The 23,782-nt window shown below is 36.4% G+C and overlaps 1 protein-coding gene across 2 annotated transcripts in view; it reads left to right on the top strand.

Annotated features, from left to right (window-relative positions):
* Positions 1 to 23,782, top strand: part of CWF19L2 (CWF19 like 2, cell cycle control (S. pombe)) — a 123,507-nt gene that overhangs the window by 20,436 nt on the left and 79,289 nt on the right. For both annotated transcript variants that reach the window (XM_003802944.3, XM_023508713.1), the window contains exons 5-8: positions 1,403 to 1,496; positions 6,167 to 6,282; positions 11,893 to 12,536; positions 22,828 to 22,921. In XM_003802944.3, the coding sequence (XP_003802992.1) occupies positions 1,403 to 1,496; positions 6,167 to 6,282; positions 11,893 to 12,536; positions 22,828 to 22,921 (948 nt within the window). The remainder of the gene's footprint in view (positions 1 to 1,402; positions 1,497 to 6,166; positions 6,283 to 11,892; positions 12,537 to 22,827; positions 22,922 to 23,782) is intronic.

The following is a 23,782-nucleotide window of genomic DNA, read 5'->3' on the forward strand; positions in this document are numbered from 1 at the left end:
CATTTTTATTTTCAATGGTATGGTTGGTTCATATTCCTGGAAACTGAAATTCATAACATTTAATACTTTCCATTTCTCTCCATCCCATTGCCAGCATTACTTCTTATAGGAAGCATTTTCTGACCCCCAAGGTCAACTTAGGTCTCACTTGTCGGTAGCTCTGTAGCATTCTGTACTTTCAGCGCACTTGTCTGGATTGATCTTGCCTAGTTGTCTCTAGACCGTGGTTTCGTTGTTGGTAAGGACCACGCCTGCGTCAGGCTTGGAACCCAGGAGGTACCTGCTTTGTGGTCAGGCCCCCAGCACCTCTCGCCTGGGTTGCTGCCCCAGTCCTCTGACTAGATTCGGGCTCTGTCTTGTTCTTCTCCAGGCTTTTTGCCACACTGAGACCAGATTGCTGTTTGTGTCATATGCAGCTGATCATTTTCATTAGTCTGCATTGCCTGCAGCAATTCAGAATGGCTCTTGTGGCTTAGTCCTTGGTTATTCTACAACCCACCCTCTGTCATTACTTAACACTAGGTTTTAGCCAGTCAGAATTGCTTTTTCTTCAAAAGTGCCGTTTTTTTCTTTCTTTAAGGTTTTAAGAACGTGCTGTTATTCTTTCTACATTGAACCTTTTTACCCCGTTCCCCCACCCAAAAAAGAAAATTTAGCTAATTTTTGAACATCTTTAGGTCTAAGACTACACATATTACTTTTTCAAGGACGACTTTGATCCTTCATTGGGAGAGGGGTTTGAATTCTTTATGTAGATTTAGTACTCTGTATTTCAAAATATGTACCAGTTATTTATTGTCTGAATTCCTCACTGTATTACAAGCTAGCAAGGGCTGATGAAGATTATTTATTTTTTTTGAGACAGTGTCTCACTTTATAAACCTTGGTAGAGGGCCTTGGCATCATAACTGACAGTAACCTCAAACTCTTGGGCTTAAGTGATTCTCCTCAGCCTTCCAAGTAGCTGGGACTATAAGGTGTCTGCCACAATGCCTGGCTAGTTTTTTTTAAAGATGAGGTCTTGCTCTGGTTCAAGTTGGTCTCCAACCCATGAGCTCAGGCATTTCCACCCGTCTTGGCCACCCAAGTGCTAGGATTATAGGTAGGAGCCTCTAGACGTGGCCCCCTAATCAGGATTATTAACACTAATTTACATCTTCTTCTTCCAGCATAATTCTGAGACATAATATGCATACAATAAAAACATTAGATGAATGTGAATTTAGGTATTATTTCCTGCAAGTTATAGGGTGTACGTTAAGCATAGCATATGTTAAAAATGTTTCAATTGATTTGTCCAGTGTTACAACTATTAACTGGGTTGCAGATTTATTATTTATTAATTCTTTGTGTGTGGTGTATTTATTTTTAAAATCTGACCTCTGGAAATGTTTTGTTCTAGTCCAAACTCCTGGAAAGAGAATTGAATCCATATTGGAAGGATGGTGGGACAGGTCTTCCCCCAGAAGACTGTAGTGTGTCATCGATTACTAAAGGTATTCCTATATTTTGATTATAGATATAGAAACAGATGTTTCTTAAAACTTGGTATTTCTAAAGGAAAAACCTGAGTTTACATGCGATAAAACATTGATAAAATATTTGCCATCTTTTAAAGCCTTATTTAAATTGTTACTACTTTGGAAGATTGTTTTAATTATGATGTATTAGGGAAAAAAGTTGATTAAATACTTATTTTTGTACTTGATGATATTCTCATTTGTAAGTTTCTGTTTAAAATGGATTAAAATAAAACATGGTTCTGTAAAGATGCAAATAATGCATTTGGTTTGTTACATTCTGTGACAAAATGTAAAAAGTACTAAGTCTGTGACATTTCATGAAAATAATGTGTAAACTTTGGAGATGTGGTTCATCTCTTCAGAAATTCCCACTTCGCTAGCATTCATCAGATTTGTATTGACCCTAATTAGGAAAGTGCTGCTAATTTCCAGCAGATGGAGACAAAATGTTTGTGCCATGTAAGCATACTTCATAACATAATTTCAAAAGTGTTCACATGCCCATGCAGTGCTGCCTTGATGTCTCCCTGAAAGTTCAGTTTCAGTTCACCCAGCATATGGGTACTAGTGTTATAAAGTACATGGGACGTTTTCATCTTGGTGATTCTTCAGTACGATGTTCTCTTGCTTTTGATATATAGTTTATTTCTATTTTAGATATTTGATAAAATTCATTTATATTTTATATAGAGATGTCCCTAGAACCATCTTACAGGTTCTTTATAATTTCATCTAGCAGTTTTACTGAAGTTATTAGTAATTGCAGCAGTTTCTCTTTTGCCTTTCAGCATGGGCAGAAGTGTTTCTGTTGAGTTATGTAATAATAACTATAGTCCCACAAGGTTCTCCTTGCAATAATTGCTTCACAGAAACTTAAAAAAAAGTTTGAGGAGGAATGAGTTAGCTCAGTGAATCAGTCATTCCTACGGAGGGTGAATTTTGTGATCCAGGCTTTTTACCCTCCTTCCCCCATTTTCAGAGAATAGTCAATCAACTTATCCTACTTAGAAATGATAAACCCAGTTTTTGGACATTTTCAGTTGCAGATTCCTAACATCACTGAGTAAAGAAGACCTGGAATTCTACCTTAGGGGGTATCTTTTTTTTTTTTTTTTTCAGTTTTTGGCCAGGGCTGGGTTTGAACCCGCCACTGCCACCTCTGGCATATGGAGCCGGCACCCTACTCATTTGAGCCACAGGCACCACCCATTAGGGGTTATCTTTTAGCTGCCTGGAATAGCAAAGTCAGAGAGACTGGGGAAAATGACTTTCCATAAAGCTTTTTTTTTTACATTATTTATTTTTTTGAGACAGAGTCTCACTTTGTCACCCTTGGTAGAGTGCTGTGGCATCACAGCTCACAGCAGCCTCTAGCTTTTGGGCCTAGGCTCTTCTCTTGCCTCAGCCTCCCGAGTAGCTGGGACTACAGGAAGGCTTGCAGATAGTCCTCCTTTACTGATCATAGCATTCTTCCATCACTTCCTTTTCTCATATTACATTTATTCTGGAGGAAGAAAAATGACAGAAAAATGACAGCAGCTTAGATCCTGGAGTTGAAATTAAGTTTTACAAAATGACCAGGTTTTACCGTGCGTGCAGGTGCTGTTACCGTTCTGTTTAGACTGTGGTGGCACCGAATCTGCAAGGCCTCCAGGGAGTTATGATGCCGGCCCTAAGGAGGGGAGGGTGGCACAGTGTTGTTAAGGACTCAGACTTTGGGGTCAGTCTGCTTGGGATTCGAATTTTGGTATTTCTACTTTTTACCCCCGTGATTGTGGGAAAATTTCCTGATCGCTGTGAGCCCTATTTATTCATGTGCAATAGGGGGTAATGGTAGTACCCAGCATTATGTGTAGTTAAAACTAGAATTTTTTTTTAGCATAGTATGTAGAATACAATGAATACTTAATGATGATGATGTCAAATACTTCTGTGATTATATGTTTTGGGAAGGTTTTATCAACATTTTTTTGGTAATGATTGAGGTGTCATATTTTCAATAATTAATTCACTAATCTCGATTTTTTTCCTTAGAGAAAATTAGGTGGAAAAGTAAGAAAATTATTTTCTGAGCCAATACAAAATTATTTTAAATCACATTTTAGTAGTGGAAATATTTGTACAGTTTTAGAGTTTTTACATAGCACATTTATATATCAACTTATTTTCATAGCAGCTGTGTGAAGAGAGCAGAGTAGATGTTATTCTGATCTTTATAGCTTAGGAAAGGCTTAAACTGGCCAGGCAAGCTTTTCAAGGTCATGCAACTAGAAGTAGAATCCAGATCCTCTGACGCCTAGTCCAGGGTTAGTTACCCGGGTTCCTTAGTAGAAGACTGTATTTCTTACCATAATAATTAGTAGAAATTCTTGCTTGAGCCCGTTTTGATGTGATTTTATTCTTCCTGTTGATTTTTCCCTGTGTTTATTTTTTGGCTAGAATATTTGAGGAGTAAGGACTTTCACAGGTGTTTAGATCAGATACCTTATTTTACAGATGAGGAAGCAAAAGTCCAAAGAAGTTAATGACATGCTTCAGATCTTACCACTCTGTAGTAGTAGCAGGAAGACTGAAATCTAGGTCTCCTGCCAGTGAATTTGGTATAATTACTTAATATAGCTTTATCTCAGCATAGAGGACTTGGGACCCTGCCATATTCATGTTTTTACTTCTTACTGTGTTTATTAACAAGTTTTCTTATTCATAGTAAGTATTCATTAAATGTTTGTTAATTGAATTTCAGGATAGTACTGCAAATTGGTATTTTTGTTTCCTTTTTATATATTAAATTTGGTGATTTTTAAAATTAAAAATACTTCATTATTATCATCTAACTATAAAATTAATAGGACTATTGAAATAGAACATGTTAACAACTAAAGGTGACTTATATAAATATTTCTAAAGATGTAAATTTCACTTGTGACTGAATTGGCTGAAATTTTTACTTCAGTAAGATTTCCTTCGTAAATGTTAATATAGAGGAATAAAAGCAGTCTTATTTTTCCTGTTAGTTTTTTTTTCCGCTGAGCCATGTTAATATCTTGGTGACTGTTAGGAACATTTTGCTGTGCCCATCAGCATTTTATCAGTGTCACAGATGCTTCTGTGGAGTAAACAATTTAGTTAAATGGCTGCTACATTAATGTAGGAGGCATTTATTACTCTGGGTTTCCATTACTCACCACTGTGTAGATTGCAGATTTAGACTAAGTTCCTTGGGTGGTTGCACTATTAATTTTGAACTCAGACTATATAAATAAGAAAAAAAGAGCAAAAGTAAATAAAATAAGCTTTTGAATGAAAAGAGAAATCATTGGATTAACTAGAGATCTTTGTTTGAAGTGTAAAATATTTAGACCTGTAGAGCAAGGCCACTTTATATTGGAAAAGATTGCTTGGTAAAGATAACTTTGGAGATTCGAATGTGAGAATAGAATTAATTTGTGTAGAATTAGTTTGAGGATTGAAAAATCTGTACTTTAAGTAAACTTTGTTGAAATCTGACGTACACGAGCTGTGTGCGTCCAGCAGACTGATCATTTGTTTTCACATAGTGAAAGCCGCTCTGTAATCAGCACAGTTTGAGAAGCAGCACTGATAGAAGTCCCCTTTGTGGCCCTTCTAGTCAGTGTCCAGTCATGAAAAGGGTGACCACTATCCTGGTTTCTGTCATAATTCTGAAAATCAGTGCTGTCCTCCTTGGTTTCTGCCTCCTGTCCGCGTTTTGAAATTCACCTGTGGTGTTGTGTGCAGTTGCAGTTTCTTGATTCTTCTTGCTGTATAACTGTATCTTATTAATAGGAATCTATCTCCATCTGCGGGTCTCTTTTAAGGATACTGAATATTTCCTAGGTTGTTTTCAGACTGGGATAATTACAGATTGTTCTCCTGTGGATATCGTTGTACATGTCTTTTGGGGTCTACAGATGTGCATTTTGGTTCCTGAGCTGGGGTGATTTTACAACAGCTTTATTTTGGGGCAAGGAATATCAGACAGAATTTTGATTTAAGTAATTAATTTGATTTCCTCTTTGTCCATATTAAAAGTATCTTGTGTTTAGAAGGAAATAAAACCAGTTTAATAAAGTTTGTTGAAGGTATTCAGATGTTCCTAGTGAGTAATCATGACTAAAGTAGGATAATTTGTTTAAAAGTCTGTTTTAGCATTATCTTCTATAACTTCTTTGTTTTGTATGCTGCATCTGAGCTAGCTTTTTCCTTTCCTATATATGTGCCTTTATTCCTTGTTTATTTCTGGGCATGTCTCCCTACTCTTCCCTTGTGTTGAGTCTGGTTTGTGGAATTCTCCCTGACCTCCCAGTTAGAAATAATCTTTTACTTTCCTCATTTTCTGTAACCCTTTCTTTTCATATAGTTGCCGTGTATTATCTTTTTTGTAATTATATCCTTTTATCTCATTTTCCTAGATTGAAGAAAATTTATCTTTTCCTTCTTCATAGTGGCAAAACTCTAGCTTGCCTATATAGGCACTCAAATATAGGTCAAATTTTTTAAATGCACTTCTGATTTTTATATATTTAGAGAAAAATACTTAGTTTTATACATTAGACATCAGCATAGAAGCAATATTTGATGAGAACCACAATAAAAGTATAACTAACATTTACATTGGAATTTAGTTTCAGTGGTAGAAGACGGTGGATTGAGCTGGCTCAGGAAGTCTTACCAAAGAATGAAGGAACAAGCTGAGAAACAAAACAGAAAGTTTGAGGATGTTGTAGCTGAAAGATACGGGGTGAGTATCTACATTAAGGGGATACGTCTTTTCAGAGTTATGTGGAAAACTAAGTGCCGTTAATTTTGTGTCAGGAAACTTTTTTGAATTGAATTGACAATAAATTTCATATCGTTATGTTGCTGAAATAATTTTCTACCTTTTATTATTATGTGAATTTATGTATCATGTTTTTATCGACATCATGTAAAATTTATGTATAGAAAGGTTAAGTATGTGTGTTTAACGTAAAAATAACATTTTCTCATTGTGAGAAAATTTAAACAATGCAGAAAAACCTACATACTACACCTCTAGAAATAATCACTGTTATAATTTTGGTATATTCCAGACTTTGGTATATTTTTAGAATTTTGGTATTTTTAGATTTCTTAAAAAGAGAGAGAGAGTGTGTGTACACTCTTAAAACAGTGGAGGCAGAGCCAGAGAGCGTACCTGTGTGTCTGTGTGCATTCTTAAAACAGTGGCGTGAAGCAGCGGCGTGTGGTGCGCTAGCACCTGTTCTTCCGTTCACCATGTGTGGACACTCTTTTCCAGCAGTTATTGATGGTCCCTTTTTTGTTTCTCTTTCTTCAATTTCCAGAGGAAAGTAGGCTTAGAAAGTAGAAGATTTTAAAACTACAGGCATGTGAAAAACAAAAAGAAGGAAGTAAAAAAATCATCTGTCATCCTAAGAGAATCGTTGTTAACATTCTTTCTGGAATATAGTTTTCCAGACTATTTTTTCTCTGTATTTTAAAGCAGGCTCACAGAATATACCCTGTTTCTTTTACTTACGCTATAAGCATAGTTGGATGCTAGTAAATACATACATTTTAATGTGCTCTCGGCAGTGTATATCCATGTGGTTTTCTGTTACTTCTTGTCAGTGAATGGACATTTATATGCTTTCCCCTTTTCCTGTTAAATTGCACTGTGCTATCTTTGTCCAGTGTATTTTACATATTTATCTGGTTTTTAAGGTGAATTACTAAAAGTGAAATTGCTCTTATTAATTTTGTTGGGAGGGGATTTAAAAGTTATTTTATTGACTAATTTGAGTCTGGTTACAATGAGAAGAAAAAGGTTTAATATGTAAAGCAATGAATGAAAAAAAATCTTAAGCCATTAGTGAATACAAATCCACCACAAAATTGCTTTTAAACAGACATTCCTTTCTTTTTTTATTTTTATTTTGTTCAAGCAGAGTCTTAGTCTATTGCGCATGCTAAAGTGCCCTGGCCTCAGCCTAGCAGACAGCAACCTCAGACTCCTGGGCTCAAGTAATCCTCCTGCCTCAGCCTCCCAGGTAGCTGGGACTGGCTAGTTTTTCTATTTTTAGTAGAGATAGGGGTCTTATGTTATCAGGCTAGTCTCGAACTGCTGAGCTCAAGGGATACTCCCACCTTGGCCTCCCAGAGTACTAGGATTATAGGCTGAGTCACTGTACCTGGCCTAAATAGACATTTAAAGTGGGATATGTGTTGCCAAATTTCACTACAGAATGATTGAACAAATCATTCATACTAAAAAGTATATTTTATCACATAATTTTTAATAGTAAGATTATCATTCTCTATAGTCTATGCTGTTGTGATTGGTAATCTTTTTTTTTGCTTTTATTTTTAATGCATTTGTTTGCTAGTGAATTGGAATCTTTTCACATTTATTTTGGCCATTTGTTTTTGTTTGTTCATTTTTTTTTTTGTGAATTGAACCTTGATGTTATTTTTCCATTTTTCTTTTGGGATTTGCTTAAGGCTTTTTAACAAATCTGTTTCAATTTTTTCTCCTTAGCTTTGTGTTTTGTTTATTTTTACTTTGTTGATAATTTGCTATAGGCAAGTTTTTATTTTTTTTATTTTTTTAAGAAACAGAGTCTCACTTTGTCGCTCTTGAGTGCTGTGGCATCACAGCTCACAGCAACCTCCAGCTCCTGGGCTTAGGAGATTCTCTTGCCTCAGCCTCCTGAGTAGATGGGACTACAGGCGCCCACCACAACGCCTGGCTATTTTATTTTTTTTGTTGTTGCAGTTTGGCTGGGCTGGGTTCTAATCCGCCAACCTCGGTATATGGGGCCAGTGCTCTACTCACTGAGCCACAGGTGCTGCCCTGGCAAGTTTTAAATATTTTTACTTTGGAAAATCCCTCAGATGGTTCTTTCATAGCTCTTGGTGTGATTGATTGACAGGCTTAGCTAATCCCCAAAGTCATGAAAATCTGTGTCTGTATTTCCTTTGAGTACTTGTTTGGTTTTAATTTTTATGCTTATCTTTAGTCTTTCTGCAGTATTTATTTGTATATGGCATGAAATAGGTATCTAACTTTCTTTACAGTTTTAGATGGCTATTTATAGCATATTGAGTGACTTGTTCTTTTCCAATGGATTTGAAATGGCACATTTATTATACATTAAATTTTCTTAAAAGCATGGGTCTATTTTTTTACTTTCAGATCTGTTTCATTGGTTTTTCTGTTTTTGCCTTGGAATTAGTCTCATCAGTTATAATTATTGTAGTTTTTAGTAATTTCTACAGATAGCAAATAATTATTAGTACCTACCATGTGGCAGGGTAAGTCTTACTAGTCATTAAAATATTAAGTTTATGTGGTTTTTTCCTTTTTAAATTTAGAGTTATTTTGTAAATTTAAAGCTCAACAAAAATAAACAATTTTTCTTATAAATGCATTTTAAATTTACTACTCTCTTTGGAATTTTGATTTAAATTTAATTAAATATATAGACAAATCAAGGGTAACTAATATGTTGTTTTAATGTTAAGTTAGTGAACCTTATGTTGACTTAATACTGAGTCGTCTCAACCTAAAACATTACATATTTCTCTATTTGAGTTTTCATTTATGCTGTTTAGTAGTTTTTTCTGTGTAGCTATCATACATGTGTCATAGAGGTTATTTTTATGTGTTTCATTTATAAATCCTATTTTAAAAAAATATTTTGTGACTGGCTGTTGGTGTTTGTCAATTTTTAATTATACATATTATACATATTTATTAATATACATATTTTAATTATACATATTTTTAATTTTTGTTTTTTTGAGATGGGGGGTCTCACTCTTGCTCAGGCTGGTCTCGAACTCCTGAGCTCAGGCAATTTGCCCACCTCAGCCTCCCAGTGTCCTGGAATTACAGGCATAAGCCACCATGCTGGCCTTATATATATTTTTAAAATTTGAGTTATCTGAGAGGGTAGTTATATGTAAATTATGATTATTTTGCCCTTGATGTTTAAATATTTAAATTTTCTTTTCTTCTTGAAATAGTTAGAATTTTAGAACTTTAATAAGGGGATTGGAGGCTATTATAGTAATCTTTCCGTATTTAAATGATGACTTCCTGCATTTGAGATGAAGATTGTCATATTAAAATAAAGTATCCTCACATCAAAGTTTACTAAGAGGTACTTTTTTGCCTGTGTTTTATTTTTTAAGTTTTAATTTTTATATTGTACATATTAAGATATGTAACATGATATTTTGATACATATGTGCTATATGTATAGTGAAATGATTACTATGGTCGAGCAAATTATGTATCATTTATCTTACATGGTTATCTTTTTCTCATGGTAAAAGTACCTAAAATCTATTCTCTCAGCAGATTTTCATCTGTAATACGTTATTAAGTGCCGTCCTCTTGCTGCCACTGACACTCTGTACTCTTTGTTTTCTGTCTTCCCAGTTCTCCTGCCCCTGTGACCACCTTTCTGTTCTCTGTTCTTAGGTATCAGGTTTTCAAAGAAAAGTCCTTGACATTGTATTTAACTTTGCAACCTCACGAACAGTTATTTGGACTTAACCGTTACATTTGACATTTGGTGTATGGCATATTTTTTTGTCTAATTCATATATGGTTTGGCTTAATCATCTTTTATGTAATTTTTTCTGTACAGAATTACTAAGTGATATGTCTTCTGATTGCTTACATTTTTGAACATAATTTTCTTTTGCCCACTCTAGGGAATGATAATTTGTGAATTGACTTCTTTTTTTATTTGTTTGTTTGTTTTGAGACAGAGTCGCCCTTGGTACAGTGCCATGGTGTCACAGCTCACAGCAACCTTAAACTCTTGGGCTTAAGTGATTTTCTAACCTCTGCCTCCCAAGTAGCTGGGCCTGCAGGTGCCTGCCACAATGCCTGGCTATTTTTTGCGTATAGTTGTCATTGTTGTTTGGCAGGCCTGGGCTGGATTCAAACCTGCCAGTTTCAGTGTATGTGGCTGGCACCCTAGCCACTGAGCTACAGGCCCTGAGCCTGAATTCCTTGATTTTTTTTTTTTTTTTTTAATCTAAGAAACAAGCCTTGCTGTGTTGCTCAGGCTGGAAGATAGGTAATCCTTCCACCTCAGTCTCCCAAGTAGCTTGAACTACAGCTGTGTACCACCAGGCTGGCTTGAATTCTTTGTATAGAATTAATTGTAGCCTAATGATTTTTTTCAAAATGTGGTCTTTATTCCATTGTTCATTTAGTAATATAGATGAAAAGCTGATAACAATCTTTAATTTGTGGGTGATGTGTTATTTACCTACCTCCATCCATACACTCTCACACTTGCTCCTTCTTAAGCCAGTCTTTGTGAAGGATTTTTTTCTTTTTAAGTTTTCAGATTCAGGGCTTAGCGTTTTCTTCCTGTGTAAGTTTTTGGTCACTTCCTTTGCCCCCAAGGCTGTTGGATGAGCCCTCCTGATCTGGAAAATCTTTTTTTGACATATTTTTTTTTATTAATGCTTTTCTCTCATCATCTTTGCTGCTTTGTGGAAGTATTAACTCATGCATCTTAGCGTCTCTAGAATCAGTTAGTTGTTCATGTGACTTTTTTCTTGTACTTATTTTCTATCTTTATTCCTACAGTATAGAGAATTCCCAAGATAATTTAGTTTTCCGCACTTTCTGTTCGATGTGTCTAGGCAATTTTTTTGACATCAGGTTTTTATTTACAAGTCTTTCTCTTTTTTTTTTCATGAAAGTCTGTTACATTTAGCAATATGGTAACTTCCTGAATCTCACTACCAATAGGATTTAGTTTTTTTAAAGTTTATGTCCCAGCCATTTTTTCTCTCCTTTCCTTTCTTTTTTTTCTTTTTGGAGATAGTCTCATGGGCTAGAGTGCAGTGATGTCATCATAGCTCACTGCAACCACAAACTCCTAGGCTTAAGTGATCCTCCTGGTTCAGCCTCCAAGTAGCCGGGACTACAGGTGTGTGCCACCATGTCCAGCTGATATTTTTAAATTTATTTTTTGTATAGACGAGATTTCACTATATTGTCCAGACTCATCATGAACTCCTGGCCTCAAGCAGTCCTCCTGCCTTGGCCTCCCAAAGTGCTTGATTATAGGCATGAGCTGCCATCCGGCTCCTGCTTTTTCTGTTTCATAGTTTGTATTAATGCAGAGCATTTGGCCTAAGTGGCTATCTTTTGGGATTTTTTTATTTAGTAATTTTGCATCATTCACTCATATTTATTTCAGGTTGGGATGGTTGTATAGATCTCCCCTTACCTTGTGGTGGAGATTTTATTGTGGGTTATGGTACAGTGGCATTTGGGGGCCAAATCACTGAGCTTTTCTTAATATTAAATATTTAAAAAACTTTTCCTTCTTCGTAGTCAATGGAAATATTTCAGTCGAAATTAGAAGCAGCTGAAAAAACTGTATCTACAAAAGAAGATTATAGACAAGAACGGTGGAGGAAACCAGCATTTTCAGATAAAGCACAAAATAGTCAAGAAAGTAGAAAATCAGACTTAGTAAAATATAGCAGTTCAAGGGATAGATACGCTGCAGTGGATATTACAGACAGCGATAAAGGGGAGTTTCGTGGTGATGAAAAAGATAAGAAATCTGAATCTTTAGAAACATGCAGAAGAGAGTCCAACCCACGGCAAAATCGAGAGTTTTCTTCCCTTGGAAATCTGAGACCTAAGTTTTTAAGGCCCTCTGATGATGATGGACTATCGTATCACAGCAGGGGCAGACATTTTGAACCGTCTAGTTCATCTTCAGCATTGGTAGCTCGGGGTTCTTCGCGTTGTGGTTTTCGAAAACCTACTGAGATGAGTGAAGAACGTTTAACATCCTGGAGTCAGTCTGATGGGACAGGGGACAGGAAACATGCAAATGAAAAGCCGTTGGGAACCAGTAGCAGTGTTGGACACCAGCACATTCCAGAAGATGTGAGAGAGAAATCACAAGTCAAAAGCTCGAGAGATGACCCTCCAAGAAAAGAAGATGCCAAGTCCACGTCTGCGAGGTATTCTCTCATTTGTTTTTTAACCTGATGAATAGATGCTAAAGTCCAGAGGATTCAAAGAACTGAGTATACTTTTTGTAGGACATCAGTTATTAGATAACAACTATGGTCTCCCATTTCTTGAAATTCATTGAAGAGGTAAGATATGCAGATTTAATGATGTAGTAGTATTGTTTAATGGATTGCATCTTATTTCACAGTTTGATTTAAAAAAGAGAAGAATTTAATAGCTATCTTTGCTCATAATTTGTTGCTTTATTGTAATTTAAAAGACTGAACAACTTAAGCTTTTAAATGGCTGTACTGTCAGAAATATTTTGGTGCATTTTGCTACCAACGCCTTATTACGTCCTCTTATTTTTAGGTATAATCATATTTATAAATATTGCACGTCTAGAAAAGGTCTGAGAGAAATGGGAAAATGGGAAAAATGCTGCCATAGCTCAGATATGAAGTGACAGAGATGTGCAAAGATCCTGCGGAGGGAAGCATAAATTATGATTGTTTTGCAAAGAAAGAAATTATCCAGTTTGGACAATTGACAGATTTTAAAGATAATGTTAGTTTTAAATGAAAAATAAAGCAAAATAGTGGTTGTACCTGCAATGGTTAGGAAAATAATAATTTTGTTATTGTTATATCTGTTGCACTTATGTAAGATTAGGTTCGAAGAGGGAGAGACCCAGAGTGGGATCAAACCAGTGAAAACTTGATTGAGCTATGGGGCTGGCCCTGTTGAAGATAGCCAGAAATAAAAATGTGTCTAAAGGATAATGACAAACTTACACATGAATGCTTGTTAAAAGATGCCACCAAGGGAGTGGCGTATAAAGGAGGAAGTTTTAGGAAATAATAGACGTCAGTGAGGGAGGTAGTAGATGTGAGCACTGTGGTCGGGGTTGTGAGTCTGTTTGTCAATGACCCCTTTGGAAGCAGTGGATTATGAAGCACAGTGTGTAATTTTCCATGGGAGGGAGCTGGCAAAATGTGAACTGAATGATTGAGCCCCTTCAGGTCAGGGTGTTGCTCCCTGCAAACTGAAGGAGAAGTCCAGGTGTAGTGGCTGAATGCACATGCCAGGGATCAGTGGATGAGGCCGGCACGCATGTAATCGTCCAGGCTTCACTCCAGGTGCCCTGACTGGTAGACTAATCCAGGTGCCCAGTTGCTAGTGTGATGGGACTTTGATTTCCTGCTATTATTAGGGTTGAGTTAGCATTTCCAGGCATCCTCAAACTACGGCCCGCGGGCCACATGCAGCCCGCCTAGGACATTTATCCGGCCTGCTGGGTGTTTTTGCCACTGCTGCCTGTCCTGCTTAGCAGCTGACTCATCCCGGGGCCTGTAGTCCGGCCCTCCAATGGTCTGAGGGACAGTGAACTGGCCCCCTGTTTAAAAAGTTTGAGCACCCCTCACCATCAGTAGATCTTGACTTTTGTGACTATAGGTAAGCAGAGTATTCAAAGTAATCTTACACTATTAGTATTCCATCTGGTTGTCTAATTGCTTCATATTTGTGTATCTTATTTAAATTATAACCTTTTGATAGACACACTGTAATACAGGCACTTACTAAAAGCTGTGTGTGTGTGTTTTACTTTTTATCTGAAGACAGTGTTCTTTGTAATTTCAATGTTAGAGTTTGAGGCTTTCTGTGAATTTCATGACTGGAGAGGGAAAGACAAATTGAGGAAATATATATTTATATCTACACACACACATACACACATACAAACACACTCACACGTATAAAAGAAAAAAGAAAAGGCTCTGGAGCATGTTGAGAGATCAAGATAGGACCTTGAAGAATGTCCAGAAAAACTCAGTGAAAGTTTGTTAGAAGCTGTTAATTTGTCTGAACATTATTCTGGGAGTATGTTGAATTTTTTTATATAATTCTAGAATTCTTGGGAGTTTTAGAACGATTGAATTTTAGGTATGGAAAAAAATCATAGAAGTGATTTAAAACTGCAAGAATTCATAATCTGACACATGCATGTTGCAGTTGAGAGAAACTAGAGAACTGAGGGTGTGACTTGCATGATGTGACTTGACTTAAGTGAGGTTTCAGATTTTTAAATAAAAAATAGTAACTGTCTTGCAATATTTGGGCAAACTTATGCTAAAAAAATTTCTTGTTTACCTGAAATTTAAGTTTGACTGGGTATCATGTATTTTATTAGGCAAGCTTGTATGTAACATGTAACCATTTCCTAGGTCTATTGCTTTTCACAAGAGTTGATACTGATCTCTCTGTGCTTTAGTTTCCTTATCTTAAAACAGGGATATTAACATGTTTACTTTATGAGATTGTTGTGAATTAAATATATAGGAAAATATTTATATATTTGAGACAGAATCTTACTTTGTCACTCTTGGTAGAGTGCTGTAGCATCATAGCTCACAGCAACCTCAAACTCCTGGGCTTAAACAATTCTCTTGCCTTAGCCCCCTGAGTAGCTGGGACTACAGGTGCCTGCCACAATGCCTGGCTATTTTTAGAGGTGGGATCTTGTTCTTGCTCAGGCTGGTCTTGAACTCCTAAGCTCAGAAAGTCCACCCAGCTCAGCCTCCCAGAGTGCTAGGATTATAGGTGTGAGCCACTGCATCTAGCATGAAAAACTTAGAATGTTATCTGACACAGAGTATGTATTCTGTAAATCTTAGCTATTGTTGTTGCTATTAATACTATAATATAGGCAGGTGTTTGGAGAGCGTAGATTGATTTCATGTCTTTCATTGCCTTTTTTAGCATGCTTTCAAATAAGGTTGAAAGGAGACCCACAGTTGGCTTTGTAAGAAAAACTCTGTTATATAATAATTATGGAAAAGTTATTGATACCTTTTGTGAGAGTAATTTAGATAGAATATGAGAAAAGTTGACTAGAGGTAAAAGAGAGAGAAAAAAAGATACATAAACAATAGGAAGTCAAGAATTTTCAGTTGAAGACTAGAAAATACCCCTTGTCTGTTCTAAAATGGAAACTGGAGTGTACATAGGTCAGTTTGCCAGACTCCGGAAAAGTTGGAACAACTAATATCTTTCTCTAATATGTAATGATTGGAAAATAGTGAAATTGGCTTTATTTCTCTATGTTTATGGTTTATGTATGTTTACCTTTGTTGCTTTTACCTTCATATTATTTTGTGAAACATTAAGCCATTTGAAATCATGTGAATAATAATGTAACTGTATAAGATTTAAACAGTACAGACTGAAGAGTACAAAGCAAGAACATAAAACTCAAATAGAAGGTATCAAAAGGAAGAGTCTCCGACATTGTCGGCCCAACCCGAACCCACTCGCCAGGTGGACAATGTTGATGATGTCTTTTCAGACTTTTTAAAGTGCACTTGAATATGTGTAATATGTATATTTACCCTAATATATGAAATTACATATAGATAATGTGCGTATGTTAAATAACTTTATGATGTGTATACTGTTCTGAATGTTTTTTCCAGTCAACATATCTTAAAGATCTTTTCATGTGAGCATGTATGTACTTCCCTTTTTGATTTTAAAGGCTTTTTAATATTCTGTTATAAAAGTTAGGTATAGCCTAATATTTTTTACAAGTCTCCTATGGATGGATTTTGGTTCTTGCTAGGTTGTTGCTCTTACAAACAGTGCTGCAGAGAAGTTTTTTTTTTTTTTTTTGAGACAGAGTCTCACTATGTTGCCCTTGGTAGAGTGCTGTGGCATCACAGCTCACAGCAACCTCAAACTCTTGGGCTTAAGCGATTCTCTTGCCTCAGCTTCCTAAGTAGCTGGGACTACAGGGCCCCCACAACACCTGGCTATTTGTTGTGGTTGTCATTGTTGTTTGGCAGACCTGGGCTGGGTTCGAACCGGCACCCTAGCTGCTGAGCTATGGGCCCCAAGCCTACAGTAAAGCTTTTATGTGTCTCTTTAAACACTATGCACATATAATGGTAAAGTTATTGCCAAGGAGTGGAATTGCCAGGCCAAAGAGAACATGCCCTTTTTATAGATTTTGTGGTATTAACCCATTTGCTCTCTTACAGTCAAACATGAGAACGACTTTCTCCTTGCCAGTAGCATTACTGAGCTTTTAACAAATCTTTGCCACGTATGTAGCTGAGAAACAGATTCTTTGTTTTCTATTTCTTTTAGTATGGAGGAAATTGGTCATATTTTTGTAAGTGTTACTTTTTTGGTAACTAGTCACATGTTTTGCCTACTTTTTGAGTGGTCCTTTATTTGTGAGAATTCTTTGTATTTGTCATGTAATAAAATAGTTCATATTTAATTTTCCCTGTTCCTCCTTCTTTTTTTATCCATTCTTTCATTCTTTCCTTAATGTGATAAGATTTTTCATTATTTTTTTCTTGTTTTTTTTAGGCTTTGTGATGATCTTAACTAGCAAAAAGAATCCACCAGCAGGGGCCTCTGTGGTTAAGAACTTTAAGCTTATTAGTGTTAGAGATGAAATGTGCTTTTGTGTATGTTTTTCTTTTGCTGGCTAAGTACTTTTAGGAATTTGAAACCTAGAGTAGTATGTTACATAAACAGAAATTGCTGTGATAGGCTTATATTCTATAAATTCAATACCAGAAACTAACTTATTTTGTAAAGTATTTTAATCTTTTGGTGTCATTCTTGGCAGAGTTTGTTTTTGTTAGCCCAGAAGGGCAACAGAAGGATGCCAGGTTGTGAAGGCTCTGAATGTAGTCATGAGATCCTTAGGTGAGGGACCAAATCAGGGAGCAAGTGGTAAGAAAAGAATAATTAAGTGGGATCTGTGAACACTGCCGGCAGGAGAAATTATATAATACAGTATGTGTTGCTTAACAGTGGGGCTACGTTCTAAGAAATTGTCGTTAGGCAGCGACATGGTTGTGTGCACCTCACAGAGTCACCCACACAAGCCGCCATGCTGCAGCTGACTGCACCGAGGCCAGAAGCAGGAGCATGTTACTGTCCTGAAAACTGGGGGCAGTTTATAACACAGTGATAAGTACGTGTGCATCAGGCATATCAAAACATAGGAAAGGCACCGTAAAAATACGGTATTATAATTTCAGGGGCCGCTGTTATATATCTGGTGTGTCATCAACGGAAACGTTGGTGTGTGACACGTGATTAATTGCAGCATACTCTAGGTTTTTGAAACGTCATCAGGCTGGCGCCCTTTTAATCACTTCTTCCTCAGAGGTGTGCGTATGTTTTAAAGAGAGTACATTTTACTGGGAAAGCAGGATTTGCTTCTTAGAAATTAATTCTAAAGAGGACTTCTGAAATATAGCAGTAATCCTGGTAGTTGAGAAATGCTTGTACTTTTTTCTTTTTGTAGGATAATTGCAGGTGTCGTGATGTTTCTTTCAAAGCATCTGCTCGGTATAAACGTGTAGAGAGGAAGAATCTGTTCCCTGCTTTTTTGCTGCAGTGTCTTTGTTGCAGCATAAACAAAATAAAACACTATAATATATCCTTCAGTCATTTTGTGCCCAGCTGTCATTTTAATGTTTTTACTTGACACGTATTACTGTCATATTAAGTGTTTTGGAATAACAGTTAATATTGAAATTACTAGTATAAGAGATATTAATAATTCTGTGTAGCCTTTCCCTTATCATCATCTACTTTCTATCTATTAATAAACAATTCCTGTTAGAAAATACTCAAAAGATGATTTGCGTGGAGAATTACGTTTCATGAGAGTGGAAGCCACCTCTTTTAAAGGTCGTTTGAAATTTCACTTACCTTCTTGAAACTGTGGGCTTTTTTGGATGGACTTCGCTGTTGCTCTTCCTTGGTTGATTCAATAAGCTTGTATCCTGAGAATCGAAGGAGAGGGGAAAGTAAAATGAAAAAGAGATGCCCTTTGGACGGACAGCACCAGACGTGAATAGTGTATTTTTGTTGTAGAAGCCGTATTTCAGTAGATTAAATTATGCTCAAAGGAATGGTGGAGATAGAAGTTACTTGTGGGAGAGAAGATTAAATGAAATACCTCTCTTATTCCCTCAGTTTTCTTTATTCATTCAAGTTGGAGATACTTGAACATGTTTATATTCAGTGGAAAAGAGTCAGATTCATACATAGAAGGAGGAAAACATACAGAGAGATGATAGATGGGACAGTTGAGCGAGATCCTCCAAGTCAGTGTGAGTGGACTCAGGATCCACTTTACTCCTACGGTAGAAGGGGAGGATTAGCCCTGGGTGGAGAAGTTAAAAGGAAGGTGTGGCGGCAGATTGTGAATGGCAGTGGAGTTTATATATGATCTCCAGAATATTGGTAATCCTCTTGGTCTACATATGGGCACCAGTGAGTTTGGTAGCTTCAGGAAACAAAAAAAGTGATGTGACAATTTGTTTACACGCAGCTCACAAAATTGAAATGTTATCTCATTGTTATGACCATTATTAGTATTAGCTTGTTTTCATCCCAAAATTTTGGCATACTTTTGGAAGAAAAGTGCCCTAAAATTATTTGTCCACGTGTACATTGTATTTCACGCAAGTCATTCTTAGATGAGACACAGACTTGTTTTACACTCATTGGGATTTGAAAAACTCTCTGGACTAGTGTAATAAGGGGAGATTATTTTTGCATAGGAGGTGTCCCTGGGAGCTTAAGTTGGCCTTTGATGAAGTCTTTTTCCTACTCATATTTACTGAATGTTTCTATTTCCTAGTTGTATAAGAAATAATGACATTTGTCTGCCTTCAAGGAACTAATAATACAGAAGAGGCAGTAATACAGATTAGTGAAAAAATATGCACAGAAATGTCATGAAACTTACAGGAATAGTTGCTCCTCTCCTTACAGTGGGATTGCATCTCAGTGAACCCATTGTAAATTGAAAATATGCTAAGTCCAAAGTGCCTTTAATATACCTAACCTGCTGAACATCATAGCTTAGCCTAACACTTCCTTAAATGTGCTCAGAACACTTAGGTTAGCATAGAATTACAAAATCGTGAAAGCCTATTTGATAACGAATTGTTGAATATTTCATGTAACTTACTGAGTGCTGTACTGAAAGTGAAAAACAAAATGATTGTATAGGTACTGAAATACAATTTCTACTGAATGTTTATCACTTTCACACCATCATAAAGTTGAGAAGTTGCAAGTTGAACAATTGTGTCTCAGGGACCATCTCTATAAATACAGATACTTAATACTAACAGTAGTCACACCCAAAAAGAGGTATTGAGCTTTCCTGGGATTAGCTTAGGGAGAACAACAAAGTTGTATAGGGAAAGTTGTGAGGTTTTGAAGGATTAAACTTTTAGGCTGTAAATGGAAAAGGGCAACCAACTTGGAGAGAAGACCATGGAGACGGGAGAGTGTGGTGTGGCTGAGCATTTGCAGTGGTGCTCTGGGGCGTGGGAAGCGGCAGCTTCCGAGGACAAGGTACTTCTCGTTCTAGTCTTTTTACCTCTGAATCCTGGTAGAGTGTTTACCATACACTGCCCTCTGGATGATGTATGCATATGGCTGAGTGGGAGGGAAATGGGTAGGCAGTCCTATGAAGATATATGACTATTATGTACTCATAATAATTAAAAACAAAGTATTAAAAAAGGAACGTGAGTAGGCAGATACTCCAAGTGCTGCCTTGTACAGCTTGTCATGTGTACAAGTTGGACAGTATTTTATGAATGATAGGAAAGAAGTATCTCAAGCATTTTAAATAGAGCATGTTCACATTTTATCTCTTTATTTTATTTTTTGAGACAGTTTCACTTTGTTGCCCTCAGTAGAGTGCCCTGGCGTCACAGCTCACAGCAACCTTCAACCCCTGGGCTTAGGCGATCCTCTTGCCTCAGCTTCCCGAGTAGCTGGAACTACAGGCACCTGCCACAGTGCCCAGCTATTTTTTGTTGCAGTTTGGCTGGGCCTAGGCTCAAACTCGCCACCGTCAGTATATGGGGCTGGTGCCCTACCCACTTAGCCACAGGTGCTGCCCATGTTCACATTTTAAAGAGATTCCAGAGGCAGTATGAAGGATAGATTGTGAAATGGGACAGATTTGAGGCAGATACACTGGTCAGGAGGCTGCAGTTGAGAGGCAAGGAGTCTTGAACCACAGGAGTAATGTCGAAAAGGCGATAGAGGCTTGAGTTACATCTGGGGGCAGTGATGAGGCTTTCAAATTCTGTGGCCCGTTGCAAGGATTTGGTTACTACTTATCTGTGTACCAGCTCTAGACATTTTGCTTTTTAACCTTTTTGAAGACTTGACTATTGGATTTCGAGCATGGTGAATGCAGGACTGATTGGAGCATTTTGCTCTGACTCAGTGATCAGCTTTCAAGTAGCAAAGGGAACTAATGATTATCGAGCATCTGGTTAGATGCAGTGTTTAGAATTTTATTACATTATTGTAATTGCATGTTACACATTTCTGCCTTTAATTGTGATAATGTGAGTTTGGGTATTAATCATTTTCTTGATTTTATAGCTTCAGCTACTTGCCCAATCTCAGAAAGCTAGTACCATGGCAGAGTCTGGACTCAAACCCGTGTCAGTCTCACTGCAAACTCCTTCGGTAAGGAGTTTGCAAGGTCATGATTTTTGGTAAGGAAGGTGCAAGGTCATGATTGGTATTATTAAAGTAAAAACTTTCAGTTCTTCATGAAAAGCTTACATTAGAACTGTGAGAAGTCTGTTTTTAGGTATTTATGCTTTTATTTTTACACATATCTATTGGTAGGTGTGGATCTGTTGCCATGTTGGCATGTATAAAGGAGTTTGTGTTAACAGCCCCCAAACTTTTCTCCTCAAAAAGAAGGCGATGACTTGGTGGATGGCTTTGTCTTTTGTTCTGCTGATCTTCAAACTTAAGCTTGCTTATAGGATGGCTTACTGTTTGAATGATGAACTCAAAAGATCTTGTGTAGACTTGTTCCATATCTGGCGTTTAGTAAACATCTGTTGGAGTGACAGGGAAGGGTTTGTAGAAATATTGGGGGATATCACCTTCTTATCCTAAAGAAGCTTTCATCAGTTCTTTATTTTTTCTGTTGGCTGGTGTTGAGATGAAAAATGGATGAACGAAACATAACTTTATTGGCAAGAAAATCTTGGTCAGGTACGAAAGGCAGAAGAAAAAGCAGGGAAGAAGTTTCTTACTTAGGAATGGGAGTTTGAGAGGTAGAGTTTGGAGCAAGCTGACTCTTCTAGGGGATAGTTGCACTGATGTTCTTTAGGAGGAGAATAACAGAGGTTATTTATTTTGCATTATATATACATGTAAAAATTTAATATCTAAAATTTCTACATAATGTACAGAAACATAACATTTTCAAAGCAGATAATTTTGGAAGTACAACTGAATGGGAAAGAATGCAAACTAAGAAAGTTGTGTTGATTAGTAAGTAAAATAGAGATGTGACTGGGTTGTCTGAAATTCAAATAAATTACATTTATAATACAATAAAAATGACATGTTCCTCAGAATTTAATTTGAAAAGAAATTAAAAAATAGTTTCCATGTGAAAAAATGCAGCTGGTGATGTAAGTAATGACTCTCCCCACAGAAGAACACAAAAGGTGATAACGGTCTCCTGCGTATGAGAGCAGTGCCCGGACTGCTTGTGTTGTTTGCTTTTTAAAATGTAGACTTTTGTTTGCAGTTTTTGGCCAGGGCTGAGTTTGAACCCGTAGACCGAAAGAACGTGAGGGGAATGAAGATGTGTAACTTTCTCTCGATGCTTTGCATCAAATATTTTAGCCTAGTCTAAACACCAATTGGCGTTTCTTTTCACCAATATGAGAAGAAATGATTGTTGAAGATTTTTTCGTAAAGATTATCTTTAAAATATATTCAAATACTATCTGTTAAATGATTTCTATATTTTTATGCCAGAAGAATTAACTATTTAAGATTAACTTTTTTTTAAAGTTGTTATTAGGTCAAGTTTTGATGTGGAGAACTAGATTTTATAGAAAATATGGTTAAGGTTAATTTTAATAAAGTATTGTAAAATTTATGAATTCAGGAAAACTGATATCATGGATATCTCCTTTATATTTGAAATTATGACAGGTTATTTACAGTCTGCGTGCAAATTTTCTTTATTACTCCCTTTTGAAGTTTTTTTCTTTAAAAAAAACTTTGAGGTAAAAACTGACCTTAAACTATTGATACATTGAGGTTAATTCTTATGTATTAGTTCTTATGTATTAAAATCATGGTCTTCTGTTGGTGGTGAATGTTTTGTTGAGCTCATTTAAAATAACATTTGAGTCGTAATGTTGGTACTGCACTGTTTATATATTTCATATGCTGGTAACTATCCTGGTCTACCAGTGGTCCAGAAGATGGGTCTGTCCACATCCTGAGCGTTGATGAGAAGAACAAGTTGGGAGCCAGGATTATCAAGGCAGAGATGATGGGGAATATGGTAAGACTCCTAGATGTTGTTCTTTGGAGACCAATGATTAAATATTTAACTTCTTATGAGTGATTTTAGGAGCTCCTCAGCAATGTGGATGTAGCACACTGCAGAGATTACCGCTGCTTATTGATTTCTTAAAGAAACTCTTAGATGTTTCTAAGAACAGTACTATCTGCCTACTTCTAAATAAATGATCTCCCTTCTTTCTTATATCTGAAAGTTAAGATCTTAGGGAACTATGTGCTTTTAAATTTCTTTTTTACTCTGCTATTTGCTTTTTTCTTGCATTTCTCAGTAGGCCTCTTTGAAGCGAGAGGAAGGTGTCATTTTTTTCCCCGTTTTTAGTCATGTTATTAAAAATGCTTATTACTTTCCTAAATCATTTTATTGAGGAATCCTAGAAAAAAATGAGCGTTTAAAAAAGATGATTCAGTCATTTATTCAAGTTTTAAGGAAATGTTTTTGTGCTTGATACTATGTCAGCTACTTCGTACTGGCTAACTTCCTTAATTCTTGTCGTAATGTTTGAGTTAAAAGTGATTTACCTCAGAATGAATAGAAATAGGGATGATTTTGTAAGAGCAGCATGCATTCATTCATTCATTTATTGTCACATGCCTGTTAAAATTATATACAAGAAGGTGTATGGATCAAAGGGCACGTGGCAGACCAGCACAGTCAGATGAAGAGAATAGTTGCAGTCGTGTTCAAATGTGTCCCCCTGTCTCAAACCCACATATAAGTGATCTTTAAACAGCCTTCCAGTTTGGTATACTGTCAGTACAGTACTCTTTAGTAGAACAAATGGTAGCCAAACAAGATATTTCTGTTTTTATTAGTTTGTCTGATAAAAGGCATATCTTACAT

Source organism: Otolemur garnettii, unplaced genomic scaffold, assembly GCF_000181295.1.
Source record: "Otolemur garnettii isolate 467f Iridium unplaced genomic scaffold, OtoGar3 scaffold00266, whole genome shotgun sequence".
Classification (NCBI taxonomy): Eukaryota; Metazoa; Chordata; class Mammalia; order Primates; family Galagidae; genus Otolemur; species Otolemur garnettii.